General features: G+C 37.8%; 1 protein-coding gene across 6 annotated transcripts in view; it reads right to left on the reverse strand.

The window, feature by feature from the left end:
- The window catches only part of tnrc6c2 (trinucleotide repeat containing adaptor 6C2), a 66489-nt gene that overhangs the window by 23438 nt on the left and 19779 nt on the right, over nucleotides 1-23272 (reverse strand). For 5 of the 6 annotated variants that reach the window (XM_051897094.1, XM_051897097.1, XM_051897096.1 and 2 more), the window contains exons 2-4: nucleotides 20107-20207; nucleotides 15562-15583; nucleotides 5337-5657 (exon numbers count right to left, since the gene is read on the reverse strand). In XM_051897094.1, the coding sequence (XP_051753054.1) occupies nucleotides 5337-5657; nucleotides 15562-15583; nucleotides 20107-20169 (406 nt within the window). In that variant the 5' untranslated portion in view covers nucleotides 20170-20207. The remainder of the gene's footprint in view (nucleotides 1-5336; nucleotides 5658-15561; nucleotides 15584-20106; nucleotides 20208-23272) is intronic. The other variant, XM_051897098.1, reaches the window with a different exon arrangement.

The raw sequence follows: 23272 nt of genomic DNA on the forward strand, positions 1-23272 counted from the left end.
ACTATTGTTAACCGTGTCAAAGGTTCCGGGGTTTTAATCCGCCCTTGTATAGGGTTTTTTTCCTAATTAAAATCAAAGGTTTGATGGGCCATCTCAATCAATTTGACACTGACGAGTGCTGTTAGACCGCTTAGGCAGACCAGACTAAAAATTTAACTTTTAAACCTTTTTGTCATCCTAACAGCATACAGAGGGCTGTGTAAATAAGTGCAGCAGAACATTTTAAGAAGGTACAGTTTGGCCATTTCTAATTATCGGGGGGACCTGTCCCACTCAGTGTCCATGGTGGTTATGGACCTGCTGCATTGGGTCACTTAATTTAGACAATGAAGTAACTGATTCAGTGTGTCAAATAGAAGGAATCCATTTGTGTCAGCTCAAATTAATGTGGGGCTTATGACTTTACCAATTGGCGAATGGCTCTTTTATTTAGAAAGCGTGACTTAATCTGCCATATTATACATATTATGCCATTCATAGTAATATGAGTGCACCGCCTACATACATACATACTAATATAACTACTAATATATATATATATATATATATATATATATAATCTATGGGGTATTGTGAAGAGGAAGATGCGATATGCCAGACCCAACAATGCAGAAGAGCTGAAGGCCACTATCAGAGCAACCTGGGCTCTTATAACACCTGAGCAGTGCCACAGACTGATCGACTCCATGCCACGCCGCATTGCTGCAGTACTTCAGGCAAAAGGAGCCCCAACTAAGTATTGAGTGCTGTACATGCTCATACTTTTCATGTTCATATTTTTCAGTTGACCAAGATTTCTAAAAATCCTTTCTTTGTATTGGTCTTAAGTAATATTCTAATTTTCTGAGATACTGAATTTGGGATTTTCCTTAGTTGTCAGTTATAATCATCAAAATTAAAATAAATAAACATTTGAAATATATCAGTCTGTGTATAATGAATGAATATAATATACAAGTTTCACTTTTTGAATGGAATTAGTGAAATAAATCAACTTTTCGATGATATTCTAATTATATGACCAGCACCTGTATATATATTAGTAGACACAGTATCTCACAGAAGTGAGTACACCCCTCACATTTTTGTAAATATTTTATTATATCTTTTCATGTGACAACACTGAAGAAATGACACTTTGCTACAATGTAAAGTAGTGAGTGTACAGCTTGTATAACAGTGTAAATTTGCTCTCCCCTCAAAATAACTCAACACACAGCCATTAATGTCTAAACCGCTGGCCACAAAAGTGAGTACACCCCAAAGTGAAAATGTCCAAATTGGGCCCAAAGTGTCAATATTTTGTGTGGCCACCATTATTTTCCAGCACTGCCTTTCACCAGAGCTTCACAGGTTGCCACTGGAGTCCTCTTCCACTCCTCCATGACGACATCACGGAGCTAGTGGATGTTAGAGACCTTGCGCTCCTCCACCTTCCGTTTGAAGATGCCCCACAGATGCTCAATAGGCATCTTCAAACGGTCCATCACCTTTACCCTCAGCTTCTTTAGCAAGGCAGTGGTCGTCTTGGAGGTGTGTTTGGGTTTGTTATTATGTTGGAATACTGCCCTGCGGCCCAGTCTCCGAAGGGAGGGGATAATGCTCTGCTTCAGTATGTCACAGTACATGTTAGCATTCATGGTTCCCTCAATGAACTGTAGCTCTCCAGTGCTGGCAGCACTCATGCAGCCCCAGACCATGACACTCCCACCACCATGCTTGACTGTAGGCAAGACACACTTGTCTTTGTACTCCTCACCTGGTTGCCGCCACACACGCTTGACACCATCTGAACCAAATAAGTTTATCTTGGTCTCATCAGACCACCGGACATGGTTCCAGTAATCCATGTCCTTAGTCTGCTTGTCTTCAGCAAACTGTTTGCGGGCTTTCTTGTGCATCATCTTTAGAAGAGGCTTCCTTCTGGGACAACAGCCATGCAGACCAATTTAATGCAGTGTGCGACGTATGGTCTGAGCACTGACAGGCTGACCCCCCACCCCTTCAACCTCTGCAGCAATGCTTGCAACATCTATTTCCCAAACACAACCTCTGGATATGATGCTGAGCACGTGCACTCAATTTCTTTGGTCGACCATGGCGAGGCCTGTTCTGAGTGGAACCTGTCCTGTTAAACCGTTGTATGGTCTTGGCCACCGTGCTGCAGCTCAGTTTCAGGGTCTTGGCAATCTTCTTATAGCCTACGCCATCTTTATGTAGAGCAACAATTCTTTATTTGAGATCCTCAGAGAGTTCTTTGCCATGAGGTGCCATGTTGAACTTCCAGTGACCAGTATGAGAGAGTGAGAGCGATAACACCAAATTTAACACACCTGAGACCTCGTAACACTAACGAGTCACATGTCACCAGGGAGAGAAAATGGCTAATTGGGCCCAATTTGGACATTTTCACTTAGGGGTGTACTCACTTTTGTGGCCAGCAGTTTAGATATTAATGGCTTTGTGTTGAGTTATTTTGAGGGGACAGCAAGCTGTACACTCATTACTTTACATTGTAGCAAAGTGTTATTTCTTCAGTGTTGTCACATGAAAAGATATAATAAAATATTTACAAAAATGTGAGGGGTGTACTCACTTCTGTGAGATATATATATATATATATATATATATATATATAGCTTGATTTAGTATTATCAAAAAAGAAACAATTGAGTTGGAATGTCATTAGATTTTTTTTTTTTTTTTTTGCCACAATGGCAAAATTTGAATAACCTGACATCTTAGGTAGCTGTCAAGAACAGACTAACAGAGACTTTAAGTCACATATAGATAAATGTTAGACCATATTAGACTTAATAAGAAACCATAACAAAAAATCTGTAATAATACTAGTTACTGTTACTACTGTTACTACTGCACAACTGCTAATGTTTGCTGCACAAAATGTCAGAAACAAAAAGAAAAATAAAGACAAACTAAAAAAAGAAACCAAATGTTTCTTTTTTGATGGAGTTCAGGCAATCCAGCAACCCATTCTCCTGTAGCCAGGCACTCTCAGGGACGCCATTTTATCAGAGTTGAAATGCAGTCAAGAGAACAAGGCTGCTGTCTACAATTCTGTTTCTCTTGCTTTTATTCCCTTTTCACTTTTTTTCTCACATACCCTCCTCTGCTTGCTCTCGTGCCTAATATTGTATTCACTCTCCCCATGGAGAGAAAAGAAAGAGAAAAAAGGCAGCATGATAAATTCATAACACACAAGGCAGTGGCTTTTCCCTTTACCTTGTTACTCAAACATCCTGGACAAAACAAAACAAAACAAAACAAAACAGAAGAGGCAGGAAGTGGTAGTTTGTACAACTAAAGAGTGGCTCCACATAACTAGTCTCAGAAAAGCCAGCAAGATAAATGCTGTGATCATTCGTTATTCAGTATTATTTTACTCTGATGCCAACAAATTTCTGCAGCTGCTGTGTCTAAGAGTTTTTATGCAGCAAGTTGTCTCTGCCTGTACTGCCAATGCATTAAATAGTACACTTAATTTGCTTAATTATTTGTATTTTTGTTTTTCATCCTGGTGAATGCCCAGAAAGGAAAATTTCCAAACTTAAATTACACCAGATGCAAAAGAGAGAAAAAAAGTTTACCTACAAATTTTGAATTTCATAAAACATTTCCTTTATTACAGTCTACAATTACAGCTTTCCGGTGCCAGACTTTCTCTAGGCAAAGTCTCAGTGACGTATAAGACTATGCTTTTGTCTGAAAATAACTTCCTTCCATACTAATTCTGTTCTCCGGATCAAAGGCCTTGCTTCTTCCCAAGAGTAAAATGGCAAGCACGTTTTAAATGCTCATCAGTCATGTTTTCCACTTGATCAGATCACAGTGTTTTCTTAGAAGGGTGCTGAGAGAAAGGAGAAAGAAATAGACTGAGTGACAAAAAAAAAAAAAAAAAAAAAGAGAGAGAGAGAGAGAGAGACAGAGACAGAGACAGACCCAGACGGGTATCAGCTGGGGAGACACCGTGCTAATGAAGCCACAGAGGGGGCTGGCATGTGAGACGAGACCACCTCTAGTTTAGACATGGATGAGATCATATCTGTAACATAACTCAAGCATCACTCTGCTATTTTAGCATGTCATTGCCTTTATACCTGCCTTGCTAGGCCTGTTTTTCTATTAAAAAAACTTTTTTGTTAGTCTGTTTGCACAAAAAAAAAAAAAAAACTCATCCCTTTTAAAACACTATTATAGCTAAAGAGATTCAGATGGACATCTTTGACAGTTGACATCTTTAAGTGTCAAGTTACAACATTTATATTTCTGAATTTTGGCAGATGCTTTCAAAGCAACTTAGACTGCATTCAAGATACACATTTTATCAGTTCTTGCTTTCCCTGGGAATCTAACCCAAAATCCTGGCACTACTAGCACCATCCTCCACTGTTTAAGCTACAGGAAGGAGGGATTGTTCAATCAAGATGCCATGTGAAAAATACAAAATAACTTTTAAAAACTTGTTGCAAAATATTTGCTCAAACTGTTTTTGAATGCAGGAATGCCCCTTATGTAAATGCTCCCAAGAAATGTGTCTGATCAGGGTCAGGTAAAGCTGAAACCATACAGACCGACTAGTTGTTAAAGTAAAACCATTAATAAGGACAATTATGAAAATAAGTATTTTTGCACAACCCAAAATTAAAATTTTGCTGTTTGAAAAAATAGTTTGCGATTTCAAATGTCAAACAAATTAACCTTGTTCTCAGCTTAACCTGGATTTTTAATGGCATCTGAATCCCAGAAACACATATTTAACATATTTATTAGCAGAAAATCAAATACATATGAAACAGTGAAGACAATAGTGATCCAAGGGTTGACAAAGCCATTAGGAGTCATGAAACAGCTGGTGAGCCCATGTTCCCAGGGATGCTGAGTCCCCTCTGCTCAAGCTCTGCTCTTCCACCTGCCGTTAAACCAGATTGGAGTGAATCGCAAACACTCCCAAGCATTAAACAGAGGGGTGAAGAGGAGGGGGTCAGTAAACAATAATTGGAAAAAAACACTAGAGAGACTCCCTCAACCATGCCGCTCCCATGACCTCAGGCTTAGAATGACACATAAGAGGTCAATGCTAGGCTTTGTTAGGGCGTAGCAGGGTGGGAGACACAATCCCCCAACCTTTAAATCATAGTCCCTGTGTACATCTACATCCCAGCTGGGCCATGAGGAGGATGAAAATTTCACTCTAGTAAGACAACCAATGACAAAAAATACCACAATTTATCTCTACTCATACCTGACATTGGTCAAGTGAAAAGCCTGTCAAAATAAATATAGTCTCTCCATCAAAAACAGAACATGATTCTCACCCGTGTGCCGTTTGCTGGTGGGCGTCTCAGGAGGGGAGATGACCCCAGACTGAGTGCAAGCAGAGGTCGGGTTACGAGCGCCTGTAGGTAAAGGTTGACCCCTCTTCAGTAGCTGCCTCTGCTCCTGCTGTCGGAAGCGTGGAGGAACCTCTCTGTGCACATATCGGGGACTGGGCTGCTGCAATGGAGGTAACTGTTGTTGTAGGGCATTACTAGGGTTACGCTTGCCATTGCTGGTGGTGGAGGCAGAGGGTACAGGCAGGTTCAGGGTCAAAATGGGACTTGAAGGGATGCTGGGATTGGGTTTAACAGAGTCTGGCACTGCAAGAGATGGGGAAATATAAAGACAAATTTTAAACTGAGATAAATTAAGTGATAAAAATAAGTGGCAATAATGTGGTAGTAACATGTATGTTTAGTTTTGGTTTTCTTTCACTGTGTTCTGTTCCTGTTTTGCCTGCTTGAGTTCCTAGATAATTTCCTTAATTGTTAATTAGTCCATCACACCTGTTTCTGTTCAGTTCGATTACCCTTTCCATGTATTTAAGCCCTGTGTTTCCTTATTTCCTTTGTCTGTATTGCCCTATTTGGACGGGATTAGTTTTACATGGAGAGGTGGGGTAAAGTAATTATTACCAGAGCTTCTCAGAGATTTTAGTCCCATCTAAATGTGCCATCTCAGTAATCATTATGGACAATGTCAGTAAAGTTTACGGCAACTTTTACCTTCTATAAAAGGTCCAGAAAAATTACCTCAGGTAATGCTAATCCCGTGTAAATAGAGCAGCTGCAAATATGTACGTAAATATTCAGTCATTTCCACAGTTTTCCAAGTATGGAGGCGCTTGAAGAAGCATTCAGTTGCATTCTAGGTGGTGGGACTAGTCTGTGGCAAACTACAAGTGTTTTTTTGTGCGTGTTGTGTGTTCGCGCATGTAATATCAGGAAGCAACATAATATGCACATGACCACAGGGAGGTGACGGCGGTGCATAAATCGAGTTACCCCTCCCACTTCAGGTAGTTTTACTGAGATTTGTTGTCCCGTGCGAATTGGCCATTAATATTATAGAAGTCCAGTGGTAAAATTAATGTTAGTCTAAAACATTTTGAGCTGTTAGGTCAGATTTTACAGAAAAATTCATGCATCATCTGCTTTTGCTTGTTTATGTCATGTGACCTACATATGTTTATGTAACCATTAGATTCATCCACACAGAACAGACATTAAATAATCACTCCGCAAATGACGTGCAATGTTGCTTCAACCACAATTGGTGATAGAGCCATTCAGGCCAAAGATCCGTAGTGCAGGTTTAAAATCGTCATGAAACTAATGTTGCAATCGACTTAACTTTCATACTGTGATATATTTTCGAGTGCTACAAAGGTCGAAAATAAATGCTGACTTGTGTTGACTATGTATTTTTCCTTTCTTAATTCAATTTGAATGTAATGGTACAGGCTAAACATGTATCAATTGTGTGTGATGAATGTGGGAAAAAGCACCATAAAAATGATCTACACAGCTCTTTGTGCAAAACAGACCAAAATGATCATTCACTAAAAAGTTTATTTTATACATGTTACACAATATATGAAATAATTAGCTTCTCTAGGTGTGTTCTTGAGAGTTCATGAATGAACATTTTTTTATCATTTAAATTAAGCATTTAATCAGCATTTAATCATGAAAGAGACTGATCCAGTTCTTAATTTCAACTGACCGACTCAAAGATCTAGTTGAAGTTAAAAGGGATAGTTCAGCCAAAAACGAAAATTCTGTCATCATTAACTAACCCTAAGGTAGTTTGAATCCTGTTGATTCACGTGATAATTTATTACACTTTTGTTTCCTTTTGAAGCTTGAAAACTTCTCTTTCAGGCAGTGATGAGTACATTATTCAAACTTTTTCTTTTACTGCTCCACAGAAGAAAGTAAGTTGTACAGTTTTGGAGTGACATGAGAGAGAGTGAATTATGGTATGTTTTAATTTAGGGTGATACCAAATCAATGTAAATGCTGAATATACATTTTTAACCCATAAAGAAAAACATCTGCCACCGAACTGCGCACATTCAGACAGATGATCTATTCACTACTGTTTACAATGAATGCTGAAGAGGAAGCAAGGACGTGGTAGTTCTTGACCTCTGACCACAATTCATGAAATGCCAATGAACCATAAAGATGTGGCAAAATGCAAAAATAGAAGTGTCTAAGAGTGCAAAAGACATCCAAAGTATCTCTGTGGTTCTGTGGAACACAATACTGCCAAAAATAAATAAATAAATAAATGAAAAAAATAAATAAAATGAAATAAATAAATAAATATTTGGAAAAGCTGTATGCTGCTAAAGACTACCAACAATATCAAGTCCTTTTTGTCAGCCTAAGCCTCAGCACGATTTCCTGGGTATTCTGGGTAAACTTCACAGGAAGGCCATCTGGGGCAGGTTCTTTGAGAAGTTTACACACAATGCACAGGAGAAAAGAACAGGATTAACATCAGGCTCACACACTGAGCAGCTCTGGGCAGAGTTATTGTAACTCACCCAAGGATTTGGGTTAAAGATAGACACAGTTCAAAGAAAAGCTTCATGCTGAGATGAGCCATTTATAACAGGCAAACAGCAGATTTGCCTTAGGAAATTAAATGGACTGGAATTTCACACAATGGCGAAAATGAAACATGATCAAACTGCCTCATGCAGATCTCTGCACATTTATGGGATCAGGAGATACATACTGATTGAGCAAAGAAGTCTTAATGTTTTCCAGTTGTGAATTGAATACAAAGATCCCCTGGAGTCATATGAAGAGCTGCAGAGCTGCTGGCTGCTGGCTGCTGCCTGAAGCTGGTGACGCACATCTATGATTATATTCTGGTCAGCGTGCATATCCATCGACCACGCTTCCAGCCAATCAGGATGCAAAGCAGTCTCTGCCTGCCTCTATCTCTCCTGTGCCCTTCTCCTTCACACATTTCCCCTCCTCCTCTACCCTTTCCCTCTCTCCAATCTTTCCTCCATCCCCCACAGTCAGTTCGACTCGTTTATTGTCCCTATTGTTCAAAGTGCTTGTGAATTCATTACAGGAAGCAGATGGACACTGGGACCACAAGCTCTTCACATTGGCAATCCCAGACAGGCAATTTGCTGTGAGGCCTCTCTCATTCCATCTCTTCTTGTCTGTGTCAATCTTCTGTTCTTCATGATTCTATATCTGCTTGTGCAACTCTATGTCTTTTTCTTAATAATGTACACAAGTATGCACACATGTATGGTTCTTAATCCCAGAACAAATCTGGGACCACTGACATTTCTTTAAAATATTCAGAAGCTGGAGAAGAAACTGAACCCTCAATTAATCTGAAATAATAATAATAATAATAATAATAATAATAATAATAATAATGTAATTACTGTATATTTATGATGTGTTAAGGGTGGGAATCATCAAGGATATCGGCAGGATGATATTATGCAGATATCTGGGTCACAATATAATATTGTGTTTTTTATATATATATTTTTTCTTGAATGCATGTCTGCATGTTTTCTTATTTTATTGTTACAACATTAAGTCTGGTTGTAGATGAACTAATTCAGTTTCCCTCAAGATCTGTCAGTTTAACAAATATGAAAAGATCCTAGACCCTCTTAACTCTTTTTTTCTTTTTTTACAGTAAATATTACTCAATTATGTACACGTTATATACCCCTATCTAAATACAAATTTCATTTGCATTTGTCTTAGGATGGTACTTGTTTAACGATGCAAATAGAAAATGAGAAATTCTCGAAGGCGCAATGAACTGCTGATAAAGCACATTAGAGTCTGTGCAGAGATTGAGAGGTTCTGTATAATAAAACATTTATCAAAAATACACTTTGGGCAGCATTTGAGTTGTTCTGCTTAGTTTAAAGCCTGAAATTAGAAGATCCTTAAACGGCAAGTTTTGAAAAGCAAGATAATATTAAAAAAATCATTCGTGACCTGAAAACCAGGGTTCAAACACTGAATTTTTCTTTCCACTGAAATGGTTCCATATGCAATTTTGGATGTTTCCAGTGCAGAAATATTTGTTGATAACAATTAAACCTACTTATTTTTATTTATTTATTTATTTATTTTTTGGCATCAGTCTAGATTAACTACTGGTTTCTAGTTCTGGGCCAGACCACTTTGTATAAATTATGACAAGACAATACAGAACAACACTAAACTCACAACTTAAATACACATGGGAAGCTAATCAACAGAAACTGAAACAGTTGTGCAACATGATCAGTAACCAATGGAACTAACTAGTGAATACAGACAGACAGGGCAAACCAACATGGCATAATTTTCAACTAAAAACAGAAAACTTTTTATGCGTATTGGCCGTTCATTTACACAACAACAGCGTTTTGGTGGCCTGAAAACACAAAGTGCAAGTTTGTGAAAATGATACTGTTATCGTCTCCGTGTAAACTGCAAAAATGTGTATCTGTGAAAATGTTGATGGCACACACATGCATATTGCACGTTTGCACAAACAAACTGAACATAAATCTGACAGCTTGAGACTAGTGATGCACCGGGAATATTTTTTTACAGAAACACCGAAATCAAAAGTTTTAATTTTGCCTGAAACTAAAACCAAAAATAAAGGACAATTAAATTTGGGTAATTGAACTTGGTATGGTGATAAATTAAACCAGTCATAGTAAAGTTCGGTATCGAGCTGCCTCTCGATATTTTAGCAAACAAATTTTACATACTGCTACTTTAGCATCCCAATTGGTTGCGGTGAGGTGCATCCATACTGTTTATCCATGTATACACAAAACAGACACTGACACAGTTGAAACATCTTATCTAAGTGTTAATTTAAAGTTACTGTTTCTGTCAATGGTTTCAGCTCTTCAAAATCATCCGATTTGGTTTCATCAGAACCCAAATATTCTTTTTTTTTTTTTTTTTTGCCCAAATTATTGTGTGTCACTACTTGAGAGCACAGACAAGATCTACCTGATCACATCTTAAATATCTTAAAAGCTTTTATTTCACTTATCCATTCAACTGCAGGGCAAGAAAACAACAATTTATATTCTTTAAACCATGATCACAATTTATATGGCCTGTTTCACTTGCAAAGGCTTCAAAATAAAGACACAATGGAGGAAGCTCCTTTCTTTTACTCTTCATTGAAATTCTACGGCAAGTCAATCAGGTCTGTCTTAGCTCTGCATGCCCTGTTAAGTAGAGGAATGGAATGTATTTGATATTTCTGCCTTTTAGTCTGCAATGTTTAGGAGAACCAGGGGAAGGTTCACAATTAAAAAACAAACAAACAAACAAAAAAACTTCCAAAATCCTTACACCACACTACACAGTGAAACATAATGCCAAGGGTCATATCAAGGAGCCTCATTCTCCTACAGAGATACACTATATTGCCAAAAGTTTTGGGACACCTGCCTTTACGTGCACATGAACTTTAATGACATCCCATTCTTAATCCGTATGGTTTAATATGGAGTTGGCCTACCCTTTGCAGCTATAACAGCCTCAACTCTTCTGGGAAGGCTTTCTACAAGGTTTAGGAGTGTGTTTATGGGAATTTTTGACCATTCTTCTAAAAGCGCATTTGTGAGGTCAGGCAGTGATGTTGGCGAGAAGGCCTGGCTCGCAGTCTCCGCTCTAATTCATCCCAAAGGTGTTCTATCGAGGTCAGGACTCTGTGCAGGCAAGTCAAGTTCCTCCACACCAAACTCGCTCATCCATGTCTTTATGGACCTTGCTTTGTGCACTGGTGCGCAGTCATGTTGGAACAGGAAGAGGCCATCCCCAAACTGTTCCCAAAAAGTTGGGAGCATGAAATTGTCCAAAATGTCTTGGTATGCTAAAGCATTAAGAGTTCCTTTCGCTGGAACTAAGGGGCCAAGCCCAACCCCTGAAAAACAACCCCATATTGGAGGTCTGTAGCTATTGACTCTGCAGAAAGTTGGCGACTTCTGCGCACTGTGCGCCTCAGCGTGCGCTGACCCCGCTCTGTGATTTTACGTGGCCTACCACTTCATGGCTGAGTTGCTGTTGTTCCCAATTGCTTCCACTTATGGTGATACCATATGTTATGATACCACTAACAGTTGACCGTGGAATATTTAGTAGTGAGGAAATTTCACAAATGGACTTATTGCACAGGTGGCACCCTATCACGGTACCATGCTTGAATTCACTGAGCTCCTGAGAGCGACCCATTCTTTCACAAATGTTTGTAGAAGCAGTCTGCATGCCTAGGTGCTTGATTTTATACACCTGTGGCCACGGAAGTGATCGGAACACCTGAATTCAACGATTTGGAGGGGTGCCCCAATACTTTTGGCAATATAGTGTATTTCCCTATTTTACTATAGGGCAGAAAAAGACAGGCTACATTGTGTGGTGTTATGTGGGGTGGTGGGATCGCCACTAGCCCACCCGTAAAAGGGTATGTGGGGGGTTGGGGAAGTGTTGGGACAGTGTTGGTATGATGTCAGAGTGGGATATGCTTAAGGCCCTGATATACTCACGGCAAACTTTTTCGTTCTTCGTTTAGGGGTAAAACGAAGTCGAAATACGTGAGCAGTGATATACTGTTATCGAACATCTAACTGCTAAGAGCGCCGTTTAGATGAATATGTAAATATGTGCTGCACGCTTTCCTCTCAGTAACAAAATAAACAACAAAAACGAAAAAACAGCAAGCATTTTTTTATAGAAAGCATTAGCACTCCAGTAAAGTCACGTCACGTTTATTTATATGGCATTTTATTCAATAGATTGCTTAAAAGCAAGCAGCTTTACAGTATCAAACATGAAAAACAGTGTCAGTGTCTCAGAAGCACAACTTAATTTTCTACTATAAAACGGCTATCCAGTGTGTTCATGTCTTCACCCGCGGAGATCTTATTACGAAGAACTTAACAGATGAAATGAGTCAGAGAAGAGTTCCACATGAAAAGAGGTGGAGCCTCAGTGCACACCTCCTATTACGTTATTGTCACGAACCAATCGTAGTACAAAGGTGTTTTGCAGCTGGAGTGAACTTTTCCTGAGAGTTTGCTTTGGCAAGCCATTTCAAACTCCCAAAACAAACTCCAAACGAACTTCGTTTTGGTCTGATTTTGTTCGAAATGACGTCATATCAGTTTGTTCTTTGATTTCGTTTGAAGTATATCGGGGCTTTTAGCCCATCTGTTGAGGCTTAGGGAATCATCCAGATGAAACTTTTCGACCCTTCCCATGGCTCTTGCTATGAAGGTAGTAACTTTTCAACATCTGCATAAATCTGGTCCACTTTGTAGCTTATTATGTCCCAGAACTACCCTCTTAAGACAGGAAGTAGAGTGTCTGCATGACATTTAAAGTGACCAACCACAGCTATATTGTAAAAATACAGGGGGAAAAAAAAAATACACAAAACAGGGCCAAAATATTAATAAAAAAAAAAAGGTTATTCTCTGATTGTGTTCAAGGATAACTGAAGGTAATGCACATTATTGATCCTCTAAAACTATAAGAAAAAGATTTCTGACACTTTCCTTTTAATGTTGTATTTTTCACATTTATATTACATATTTATTATATATTAGTATATATTTAAATCTTCTAAATATATAATCATTAAGCTGACATGGACTCTTGAGGGTGATGCAAATGAGCTTGGCCTTTGTTAATTTGCATAATCATATAGTCACTTCTGAATCAGGAGTTTGAATTCATTCATTACAAGTTGCAATGTTGATATGCACAACACTACAATTAAATAATATAAATAAAGTCCTCTAAACTGATTAATGTGCTGCAGAATAAATCAACATTATAGAGCCTAAACTTTCATGATTAATTTGAGTATTTATGAATGTCACATTTGAAGACCCTCCTTCCTTTCTGCTTAGGCAAATTAGTTGCTAATTACTGTAGATCGCAATTCATGAAAATCATCCTCATGGTGAGTGTTGATGCAATTAATTGGATGTGAAATTGTAAATTAATTGCATCAAGAGTTGCAGCTTATCAGGCAGAGAAATGACGCTGTTATCATTTGTGACACTGAAATATTCACTGTTTTGCTATTAAGAGAAATCAATATGAACCTGAGGAGGGGGAAAAAAAAGATTGTCATGCATTTAATTTTTCCATTACCCATTAAAAAGTCAACTGACTGCAGGAAATTTCCACCCCAGCTGGGCATAATTGGGGCAGAAAATGCCTCAGTCTGAACTCTGTATTATTGTGGCCTTGCTGTGCTGCACTAAGAAATTGGTGACCTTTGCAAAAAACCACTTTCACTTACACAGTAAATGAATTTCCATGTTATAAGGAGACGCACCTTTTTAACAGTCTGAATGTTTAAAAGCACAGGCATAGCTCAAACGTGCTTACTGCTGCTGTGGCCACCCCCCGATGCCATTGAGGAGGGTTAAAGGTAGCTTCTGTTTCTCATCTCAGTGTCCTGATCTCAGACAAATCTTCCTTCATCTCCTCAACATTTAAAACAATGGCAATCCCTGATAACAATTCATATTTATTTTTAGTCTGTAATCCCATCTCTAACAGAGGTTACCAAAGTTAATTAAGCATCTTCCACATTCATGTAAATATGCATGAATCAATGCAGACAAGGCTGAATTTTCATACCAGCACTGTGAATGGCACACCAAATATCCAAAATATGTCAATGCAAACACACAAAACACTGACACACCACCAAGAGATGATGTTTATCCATCCCTAGACACAATGAGTAACACTTCATGAATGTCCATCATCAGTAACATCTGAAGTGCACCCATGATAACTCAAACTGAACAATACATATATTTACAACAGCAATAGTCACAAAATTGTTTTATGTACTTAAAATACTTCTAATGTTAAGACAGCATTAGAGCAACATGTACACAGTTGTGTCCAATCCCAAGGGGAAAAAAAAAAAAACACTAAGAGGTACAATGGTACTAGTTTTTTGGACATGTTAACACTAGGGTTTTTTTTTTTTTTTTTTTTTTTTAATACCGGAACCGTGCGAAATTCCTACGTTTTGGTTCCAAAAACAGTTCCGGTTCAATGTGTGGGCGAAGTGCTGGGAGCGTATCCTTTTATAGCGATGTCTCATCTCATGAATATTAATAATGTTGCCCGTCGCTTCCAGGAGTGCAACCAATTAACGCAGTTCAGCACTGCAAAGCCCTTGTGCTACTCATACGCTTTGCGTCAGATTTTAAAAGAAAGTCAAAAGTATGGATTTATTTCAAAAGAAGATGGCATTACCATCTAATACCACCTTAGAACTTTGAGACTACTGTATCACAGTAAAGATTCAGTCAAGCGGAGACAATGGACCATTTTGCCTGCAAAAATTTTACTAATGCGACCACACCTGAAGTTGGCACTAAGCAAGTAACAATTTAAAAATAAGGAAACAAGTGATTCAATGATTTAAACTGAATTAAAGGGTTAGGTCACCCAAAAATGACAATTCTGTCATTAATTACTCACCCTAATGTCGTTCCAAACGCACAAGACCTTCGTTCATCTTCGGAACACAAATTAAGATATTTTTGATGAAATTCGAGAGGTATCTGACTCCTCTATAGACAGCAATTTAACGACTGCTTTCAAGGTCTAGAAAGGTACTAAAGACATTGTTAAAATAGTCCACGTGACTGCAGTGGTTCAACCTTAATTTTATAAAGCGACGAGAATACTTTTTGTGTGCAAAATAAAAAAATATATATAAATAAATAAATAAATAAAAATAACGACTTTATTCAACAATATCTTCTCTTCTGTGTCATTCTCCTACATTGTTTACATTCAGCGCTTCCAGGTTCTATGTCAGAACTTTAAGACTGCACAGAAGAACTAACAATAACCAATCCATAAATTAAATTCTGCAAGACGTTGAGGCTGAGGAATATCTCCCATCCCGGTATTACCCGTCTGGGTTTCCTCACGCCCCAGTGAACATATGCTAATGAAATAATGCATGTGTCACCAAGCATTAGCAGACACAGGCATGAAATCAGAGCGACAAAAGCTATCTTCAGATTAATGAGGAAGATCTCCATATCTGCTGACCTTACTACACATGAGTCGCATTAAATATTAGCTGAATTACATTACCTTTCTTTTGAAATATTACAATATTTTATTTCCAAAGACTAAAAGGACTTAAACATGTACTTACCTTTGGTTTTCTGTTCAGTAACCTGTAAATGAAAGCAAGAGATGCATTTTCAGCAAAAGCCATGATATATTTCACTGTACTTGTTCAGTGTAGTTGTTTACATGTTATTTGCATAGTATAATGAATATTCATACCATAATTCTATAGCAGGCTGACCTGACATTTGCACTGGTGATAAATTATATATTCCAATTGTGTAATTAATTTATGCCTAGTCCATATTTTCTTTGCTGTCAAAAAATGTGTTTATGCATGAAATTATTCATAAATATCAGCAAAGTAGCACTACAGTAGCACCTCATTATTGTCAAGCTCAAAAATATGGACAAGATCACTATGCAAATCTAGAGTGTTTTCCTGTTTTGTTGTTTGAGTGTTTGTTGTTACCATACTACTAACAGACTTTATTTAACCTGATTAGTACTATAAAGTTTGTACAAACGTCAAATGTACTGGTACTTTAGTAATAAATCCGGCACTAAATAAAAAATAAATAAATAAAAAAAACTAGCACTACCAGACCTTCTGTCATATCAGTAGCACTGAGTACAGACTCGATTTGGTACCCAAGTGTTGTCTGACTGACAGGTGTTGTTAAAAATTGGAATCAGTTCCAACTCTCTGCAATGCGAGTAAATCAGTCACATATGCTACCAAATTTCAAGAGGCAACTAAAAAATATATTTTATTAGGCAATGGCTAGTAAATTGTATCATTTCAGTCACCTTTAATTGAGTTACAGATAAAAAAAATCAAAGTATAGCACAGATATAATTTCATTGCTTGCATCTCAGCTTTATGCACCATTGCTTGGCTGAGAGCGCTAGGGTTGTACGATTTTTTGTGATTAAAGCGCACGCGATTTGGCAAAGGCTGCGATTATTTTATGCACAGCTTGTCAGAGCTGTACGGCTCTGAGAACAGTAGTAAATGCTTCTCCATCTGAAAGCCAGAGGGCGCTCTTGCGCAGAAATTTCAAATATGCCCTGCTGTAGAAGTAGATAACACACATCATTCCAGGAAATCCCTATGGGCATCATACTATTGCTGTAGGTGAATAAACAGAAGATTGAAACGCTTTGATTGATTAAACATGACAAATAAACACACAACTGCATTATTCTGTGTAAGAAGCCACATCATCTCACAGAAGGATGCTCAACTGTCGTTATGATGTGAGTCTGGAGTAAAAACATGATATGTACATTATCAGTGACTCAAACTCGCAGTGCTTTCAGATGGATTAGCATTTGGAGCCATACTTCATTGACAAGCTGTACATAAAAAAAAAACCTTTGCGATTTCATAAATCGCACTAAGAATCGCGTTTAAGCGCGATTTCAATGTTATTTTTCGTATTGTGCGATAAATCGTGCATCCCTAGAGAGCACCCTCTGTCGCTTTCTCTCACACACGCGCACTCACTGTGAGAGAAAGAGAGAGCACATGCAGGGCTCGTTGACATAACTGTCAATGTCCCGATTAGACCATTGCTGCATTGTCATGAAGTTTATCATTTACCCGTGTTTTTAGTAATATAAGTCTCTGGTGTCCCCAGAATGTGTTTGTGAAGTTTCAGCTCAAAATACCCCACAGAGCATTTATTATAGCTTGTCAAAGTTGCCCCTATTTGGGTATGAGCAAAAACACACCGTTTTTGTGTGTGTCCCTTTAAATGCAAATGAGCTGCTGCTCCCGCTTTCCAAAAGAGGACAGAGCTTTAACAGCTCGCGATTTGGGTGATCAACAACAACAAAGCTGGAGAATCTTACGCAGCCAAAATGCCGATTGTCAGTAACAGTGTTCAGCCTTACATTGTTCAATCCGGCGTCGGACACTGATGGAGAGACTCATGAAAAAGTTACAACTTTTAGAATGCAACTGGATGTTTCTGAATGGTTAGTGGATAAATTTATGTAGTTGCTGTGGAATTGATTAAACTCATTGACTAGCATGTGCCGTCATGTTAATCTTTTGTGCAAATCCAGCATTGAACACTCTACTACAACAACTCTACCTCTTCTCTAAAGCAGCCCAACATGGCCTTGCCCCCTTTGTTGCATGTTCTCGGGGGCAGGGTTTATGTAAATTTTAGGGTTAGTGATGTCACTAAGCCAGGAAGAAGCTCATTGTAGGGACTACCAGCCATTTGTTGTAGTCCTTAAACAGCGAATTCTTAAAAAAAAAAAAAAAAAACAACCTCCCTTTGCATTGAAGTTTGAGCATCGTAACTTTGTTGATGTTGTTTATGCTCTAACAGCAACATTACACACTAACTAAAGTTAAAAAAGTGAAATCATAATCAACCACCCCTTTTAACATTCAAGTGCAAGAAGACGCAAAAGATAACTCGTGCAAGGTGTGTGAGAAGTTTTTTGTGCGCCCACATCCGCGTCTGACAGCACGTGAATAGTGAATTGAGCTCTCTTTCTTGCGCTCAAACAGACAGTTTCACATAAAATTACATTAAAATGCATGTCTTGGAGAGTATCCAAGTAAACATAGCTGGTTATGTCTTAAGTGAATGTAAACAGTTGAGAAAGTAAACGCATGTGTAACATTATATTGGATCAGTGCATTGGCTCTTAAAGTGACAGCAGCCAAATATTCCTGCTGCTGTCTGTGTTTGTAATGGTAATCAAGCAACAGACTCACTGCAAAAAAATCACTCAAAGCTATTGACTGAATAACTTTTGTAACTTTAATAAGGATTAATCTATATTTAATTTATACATTGAAGACTATGCAGTGCTATTTTACATTTGATTACTTCATTAAATTTCTGTACCTAATCTACATCTATCTACTGTTAGATCTACCTGAAAAACCTGAAAAGCACTGTTTATTTAATTGGCATCATTTTTTGTGCATATTGTGTTTATTTGTGCTATTGCTTGTAGTTTGATTATTTTGCCTTATTTTATTACAAAGTGTTTACTTGACTTTAGTAGTGTTTGAAATTTATATATTATATTTATGTGGACTTTTTTTCATTTTCATTGTTCTTGCATTCCATGTAAAAAGTTTTGTGAATAAAATAAAAATAAAAAAATTACTAGCCAATGGCGACTTGAGCTTCAGTGTGTCTGTAGAGGGTTGAGTTCTGACTAAGAACTGCTCTCGAATCCCAACCCTACTCATAAATAACAAATAATAAAAAATACTTGAAGGCTACATGCAATATTTTGAATTTAATATGCATATTTTCATGTAACTTTTTATATAACCCATTCAACAGCATATTTGTGGTATCAAAATTGGTAGAGATATAACATCTCGCTAAAATACATCACTAATCAAATGTTCTGAGACTTCACCTCCTTGAATAGAGTGATTTCTTATTCAGACTTGAGGGAGGTTCAAAATTATACCTAGCCCAGAATAACAGCATGACTCAACAAGCACCAACCAACAACAAAACTCAACTTCAAGTCTTAAAACACGTCCTGCCTCATAATCTTGACAAGAGGCCCAGCAGGGGCCTTGAGTGAATCATATTGGCACAAACAGTGGCCTGCTAATCGAGTGGAAACAGACTACAAACGGCCCTCTGTCAGAGAGGAGGCTAAGGGGAAGAGGAGTAAGAGAAGGAAGCAAGGCCAGCATGCTAGTTTACATTCCCTGGTGCCATTCCAGAACGGTTATAAAGACTGTTCTTTTCTTACTGCCCTTTTAAGTAAGTACAGAACACCAACTCCAGAACACTCATCTGAAAGGTTCTGAATGAAGATACTGAAGTACTCAATGTGCATTTGCTGAATCCCAGAATATCTAAATATTGATTCAGACACTGATTACAGAATCTTGATAAGAAAAAACCTTGAGAGATGAAGTACCCTCAAACTAAAAATGTATTCTGTTGTAACTGATATTAAAATCTGTAGGAACGCACAATATATCTGTAGCATATCAGATAATGGATTGTTGTTGTTGTTTTTTTTTTTTCCCATTTATTAGGAGTCTGTATTGGATAATTGTTTGTGCTTATCCTTGCCATCATCTAACATTAATCTCACTAAAATTAACTGTTGTATGTTAAATGTAAGTTGTGTTTTGTTTCTCTGTTCACTGTTCTGCTTTGCCGGATTTCTGTTCCCTCGTTAATCTCCTTGGTTGTTAATTAATCCCGCACCTGTTTCTGTTCTTGTTAAATATCTCTCCCCGTGTATTTAAGCCTTTGGTTCCCTCAGTTCTTTGTTTGGTCTAGTTTATGTGTAGTGGTTGTTTTCTCTAGTGTTTTTCTGCACTCTCCTGAGTGTTCTTAGTATAAGTGTTAATAAAAGATTTCTGTGATATTCTCCTGTGTCATGCATTCTCTGCAACCACTTGTGACAGTAACATTATTTCATATTGTACATTGTGTCTAATATAATATGATTACTAAATTCACTTGTAGCATTTGAAAATGACTGGTGGTTTATGTCAGCCATCATTGTCCTTATCATAAAAAGAATAATCTGCCTTTTCGGCTAGACAGTGAGAAGTGTTTTTTTCTTCTTGTTTTCCTTGTTTTCTTTTGTATTAACAGAATTAAAACAAACTGACCGTTTTCTCTGCAGCGTTCTTCTTTGTCTCAACTTCTTGCTTTTTCTTTTTCTTTTCTTCCATCAAATGGTTCTCTCCTTGTGATGTTCAGCTTTTCTCAGCTAGAAAAAACACAGGTGAATGGTTAATAATTGACAGGATATAAGAATCATAATTACCACCCAAGCCATGAGACCATGCAAGAGCTCAAAATCAAATCAAAATCAAATCAAATCAAATCAAATCAAATCAAAGACACCCTTGTGGACTATAGCACCTGCAAGATTAGGACTGTGAAAGAACTATGATTTCTAAATCCAGCTTTATTACTCATTCATCCAAAAAAAAAAAAAAAAAAAAAATTATATAAAAAATTAATTATATATATATATATATATATTTCCTGTATCTGGAAGCTGGTAATGGTTTCTGAGACCCATCAAAGCAATGGGAACATCCAAGGCCAACTTGAGGACACCAGTCTCTATGGTGAGTCTAGTTCAGTTCCACACTGCAGTGACCCAAAACCAATACAAAATAACCTCAAAGGCCTTGATAAAACTCTGACTGTGCATTGATTTGGCAAATTGATTGTGCTACAGGGGTCCATACATTTTGCCGGTGCCAGTAGGTATTTTGGCTGCAATGTTTAGGTAGCATGACAATGGCAAATGGACAGATGATTCTTATCTTTTCCAATGTAAGACTATGCACAATCTATCACAGCACAAATCTAAACACATTTTCCACCCAACAATCATTCATTCATTCATTCATTCAAGATCTCATTCCATTGACAGTGCAAACATAAAGGTCCCGAGTGAGGTATTAGTCCAAGAAAAGCAAAGTAATATACTAAAATAATGGAAAAAGTGTCCTGTTGTGTTGCCAGTTTGTAATGGAAAAGCTGTCAATCAGTGAGACAGGAAGACTGCAAGTGACAACAGTGCATTGTATGAGAACAACGCACTGGCAGAGAGCCATGGTATGGCTGGACCAATGCTTAGAGTTGCCAATCAGCTGTCCTGATTTGCCCTCTGGCCCAAACATCTCCTATTGGCTGGTAATCTATTCCCTACTTTTGCTGGCCAATCAGAACACAGGTGTTTGAGTGATTGCCATTCACATTACCTCTTGGCAGAGGTCCAGAGTGAGAAGATAGGACATCGGAGTGGATCATGTTGAAATTACCCCGTTGCATTTTGTGGAGGGGGACACTGAACGGCTTTATAAATATCCCACACCCTTTGTGTGCTAGAATTTTCCAAAGCCTAGCCATCCAGCTGTTCATAAAACATTACCATCTGCTGATACAGTCCCAGCTAGGAATTACATAAACATAATGCGATCTTTATTTCTGATTGGTTTTTTATTAATGGCAAGAACAATTAAGACTCCATTCCTTGGCACAGATCTCAATCTTTCAAAAAATATGGAAATATATATTATCTATAATGTGGTCGGACAAATTTGAAGTAGGACTAAGCGATATACTGTATATACACTCAATTACACATTCAAAATTTAAGATTTTCAAGGTTTACTCTGAAATGTTTTTTTTATTTATTTTTTTAAACCCAAACAGAAAAACCATCATTACAAGTGTTTGGATACAAGGACAAATCATAATTATATGCCCATATTTAATAATACAGCGGCAAGAATACATTTGTGAACCCTTTGAAAATATCAGGATTTCTGTTTTGATTACATAATATTAATTTAACCACAATTCTAGACAAATACAAACATCACTGGTGAACCGAGACTACCTGTGGTCAGGCTATGTGATTTACTGTGAAAATTTCTACACAAGCCCTTTCCTCTTTCGACACCTGCACCAGATGGGACTTATCGTGAAGGAAGAGCTGCTGCTCCCTCCACCAAACAAAATGCCTTGAACAAAAGGTCACCAAAAAGGCTCCATTTGCTGGATCAGAGATGATGACCTTTTGTTATTGAAGTCGATGGACACAAGGGAGGTCTCCATGTGCACAACTGTCCACACAGTGTACAGTGGGGAGACTGTGCTGAGGTGGCAGACAACAGAGGATGGGCAAAAAAGAGGGTCCCTGTACCCAGGCCAACAGCAGTTCAACAGTACAATAAGTACATTGGGGGAGTTGACACCTCTGACCAGATGCTGGGAACAAAGTCTGTGCACCGTAAAACCGTAAAAAAGAAGTGGTCCATGACAATTTTCCAGCACTTCATTGACATTGCAGTGACCAACAGTTTGATTTTACACAAAGAGCTGTGTGCCATCCACCAGGACAAGCCCATGACACGGCAAAATTTTCAGGAGCTGTTGGCTGCTCAGCTCACGGCCGTTCCCCATGGATGGCAGCCCCAAAGAGAGAAGATGGGAACATCTGCCTGTTCCTGTGAGTGACATTCCGGACCTATTGCAGAGGGCCAGCATGGGTCTGAGATGTTGCATACGATGCAAAAGAAGCACCCCAGGGAAGTGCCAGGAGAGTGATGTGGGCCTATGTGTGCAATTAGATAGGAACTGCTTCACCACATTTAAGTGACTGGATCGTAAATGCCTGGAAAATCTAATTTAATGCTTTTTAATGCCACATATATATATATATATATATATATATATATATATATATATATATATATATATGAATAAAAATTAATGATTTTTAATGCCATTTAAGGCCTTAATTTTAAAAACTGTGCAACCCAGTGTCACAAAAAAACTTGTATAAAATATAATACAGTTCATTTTTCAAGCTTGAAATGTTCTTTTGTTTATGAGTTTTCTAACTTTTCTAAACAAATTTTTATTTTTGTCTATTTAAATTCTATTTACAAACTCACTTCACACAGTAATGGTCAATAACTGTCATTTATTGAAATCCATTTGTTCTCTGAAAAAAAAAAAAAAAAAAGACACCTTGCACTGCAAGATACCACACTGAAAAAAAAAAAAAAATTATATAATTATAAAAAAAAAATTATAAAAAAAAAAATTATATATATATATATATGTGAAAACGACCAATTTTAGCTTTAGGGTCCAAAGGGTTAACTAATAATGCACAAACAATTGTATTTTTGAATAGGCCTACATCACAGTGCAGGGTGGACAAAGCAAAAAACCCTTTATAACTCGTAGATCCTCCTTCAGCAGCAAAACCTCCACCAAATGTTGTCTGTAGCTCTTTATAAGGCT

Source organism: Ctenopharyngodon idella, chromosome 6 (assembly GCF_019924925.1).
Source record: "Ctenopharyngodon idella isolate HZGC_01 chromosome 6, HZGC01, whole genome shotgun sequence".
Taxonomy (NCBI): domain Eukaryota; kingdom Metazoa; phylum Chordata; class Actinopteri; order Cypriniformes; family Xenocyprididae; genus Ctenopharyngodon; species Ctenopharyngodon idella.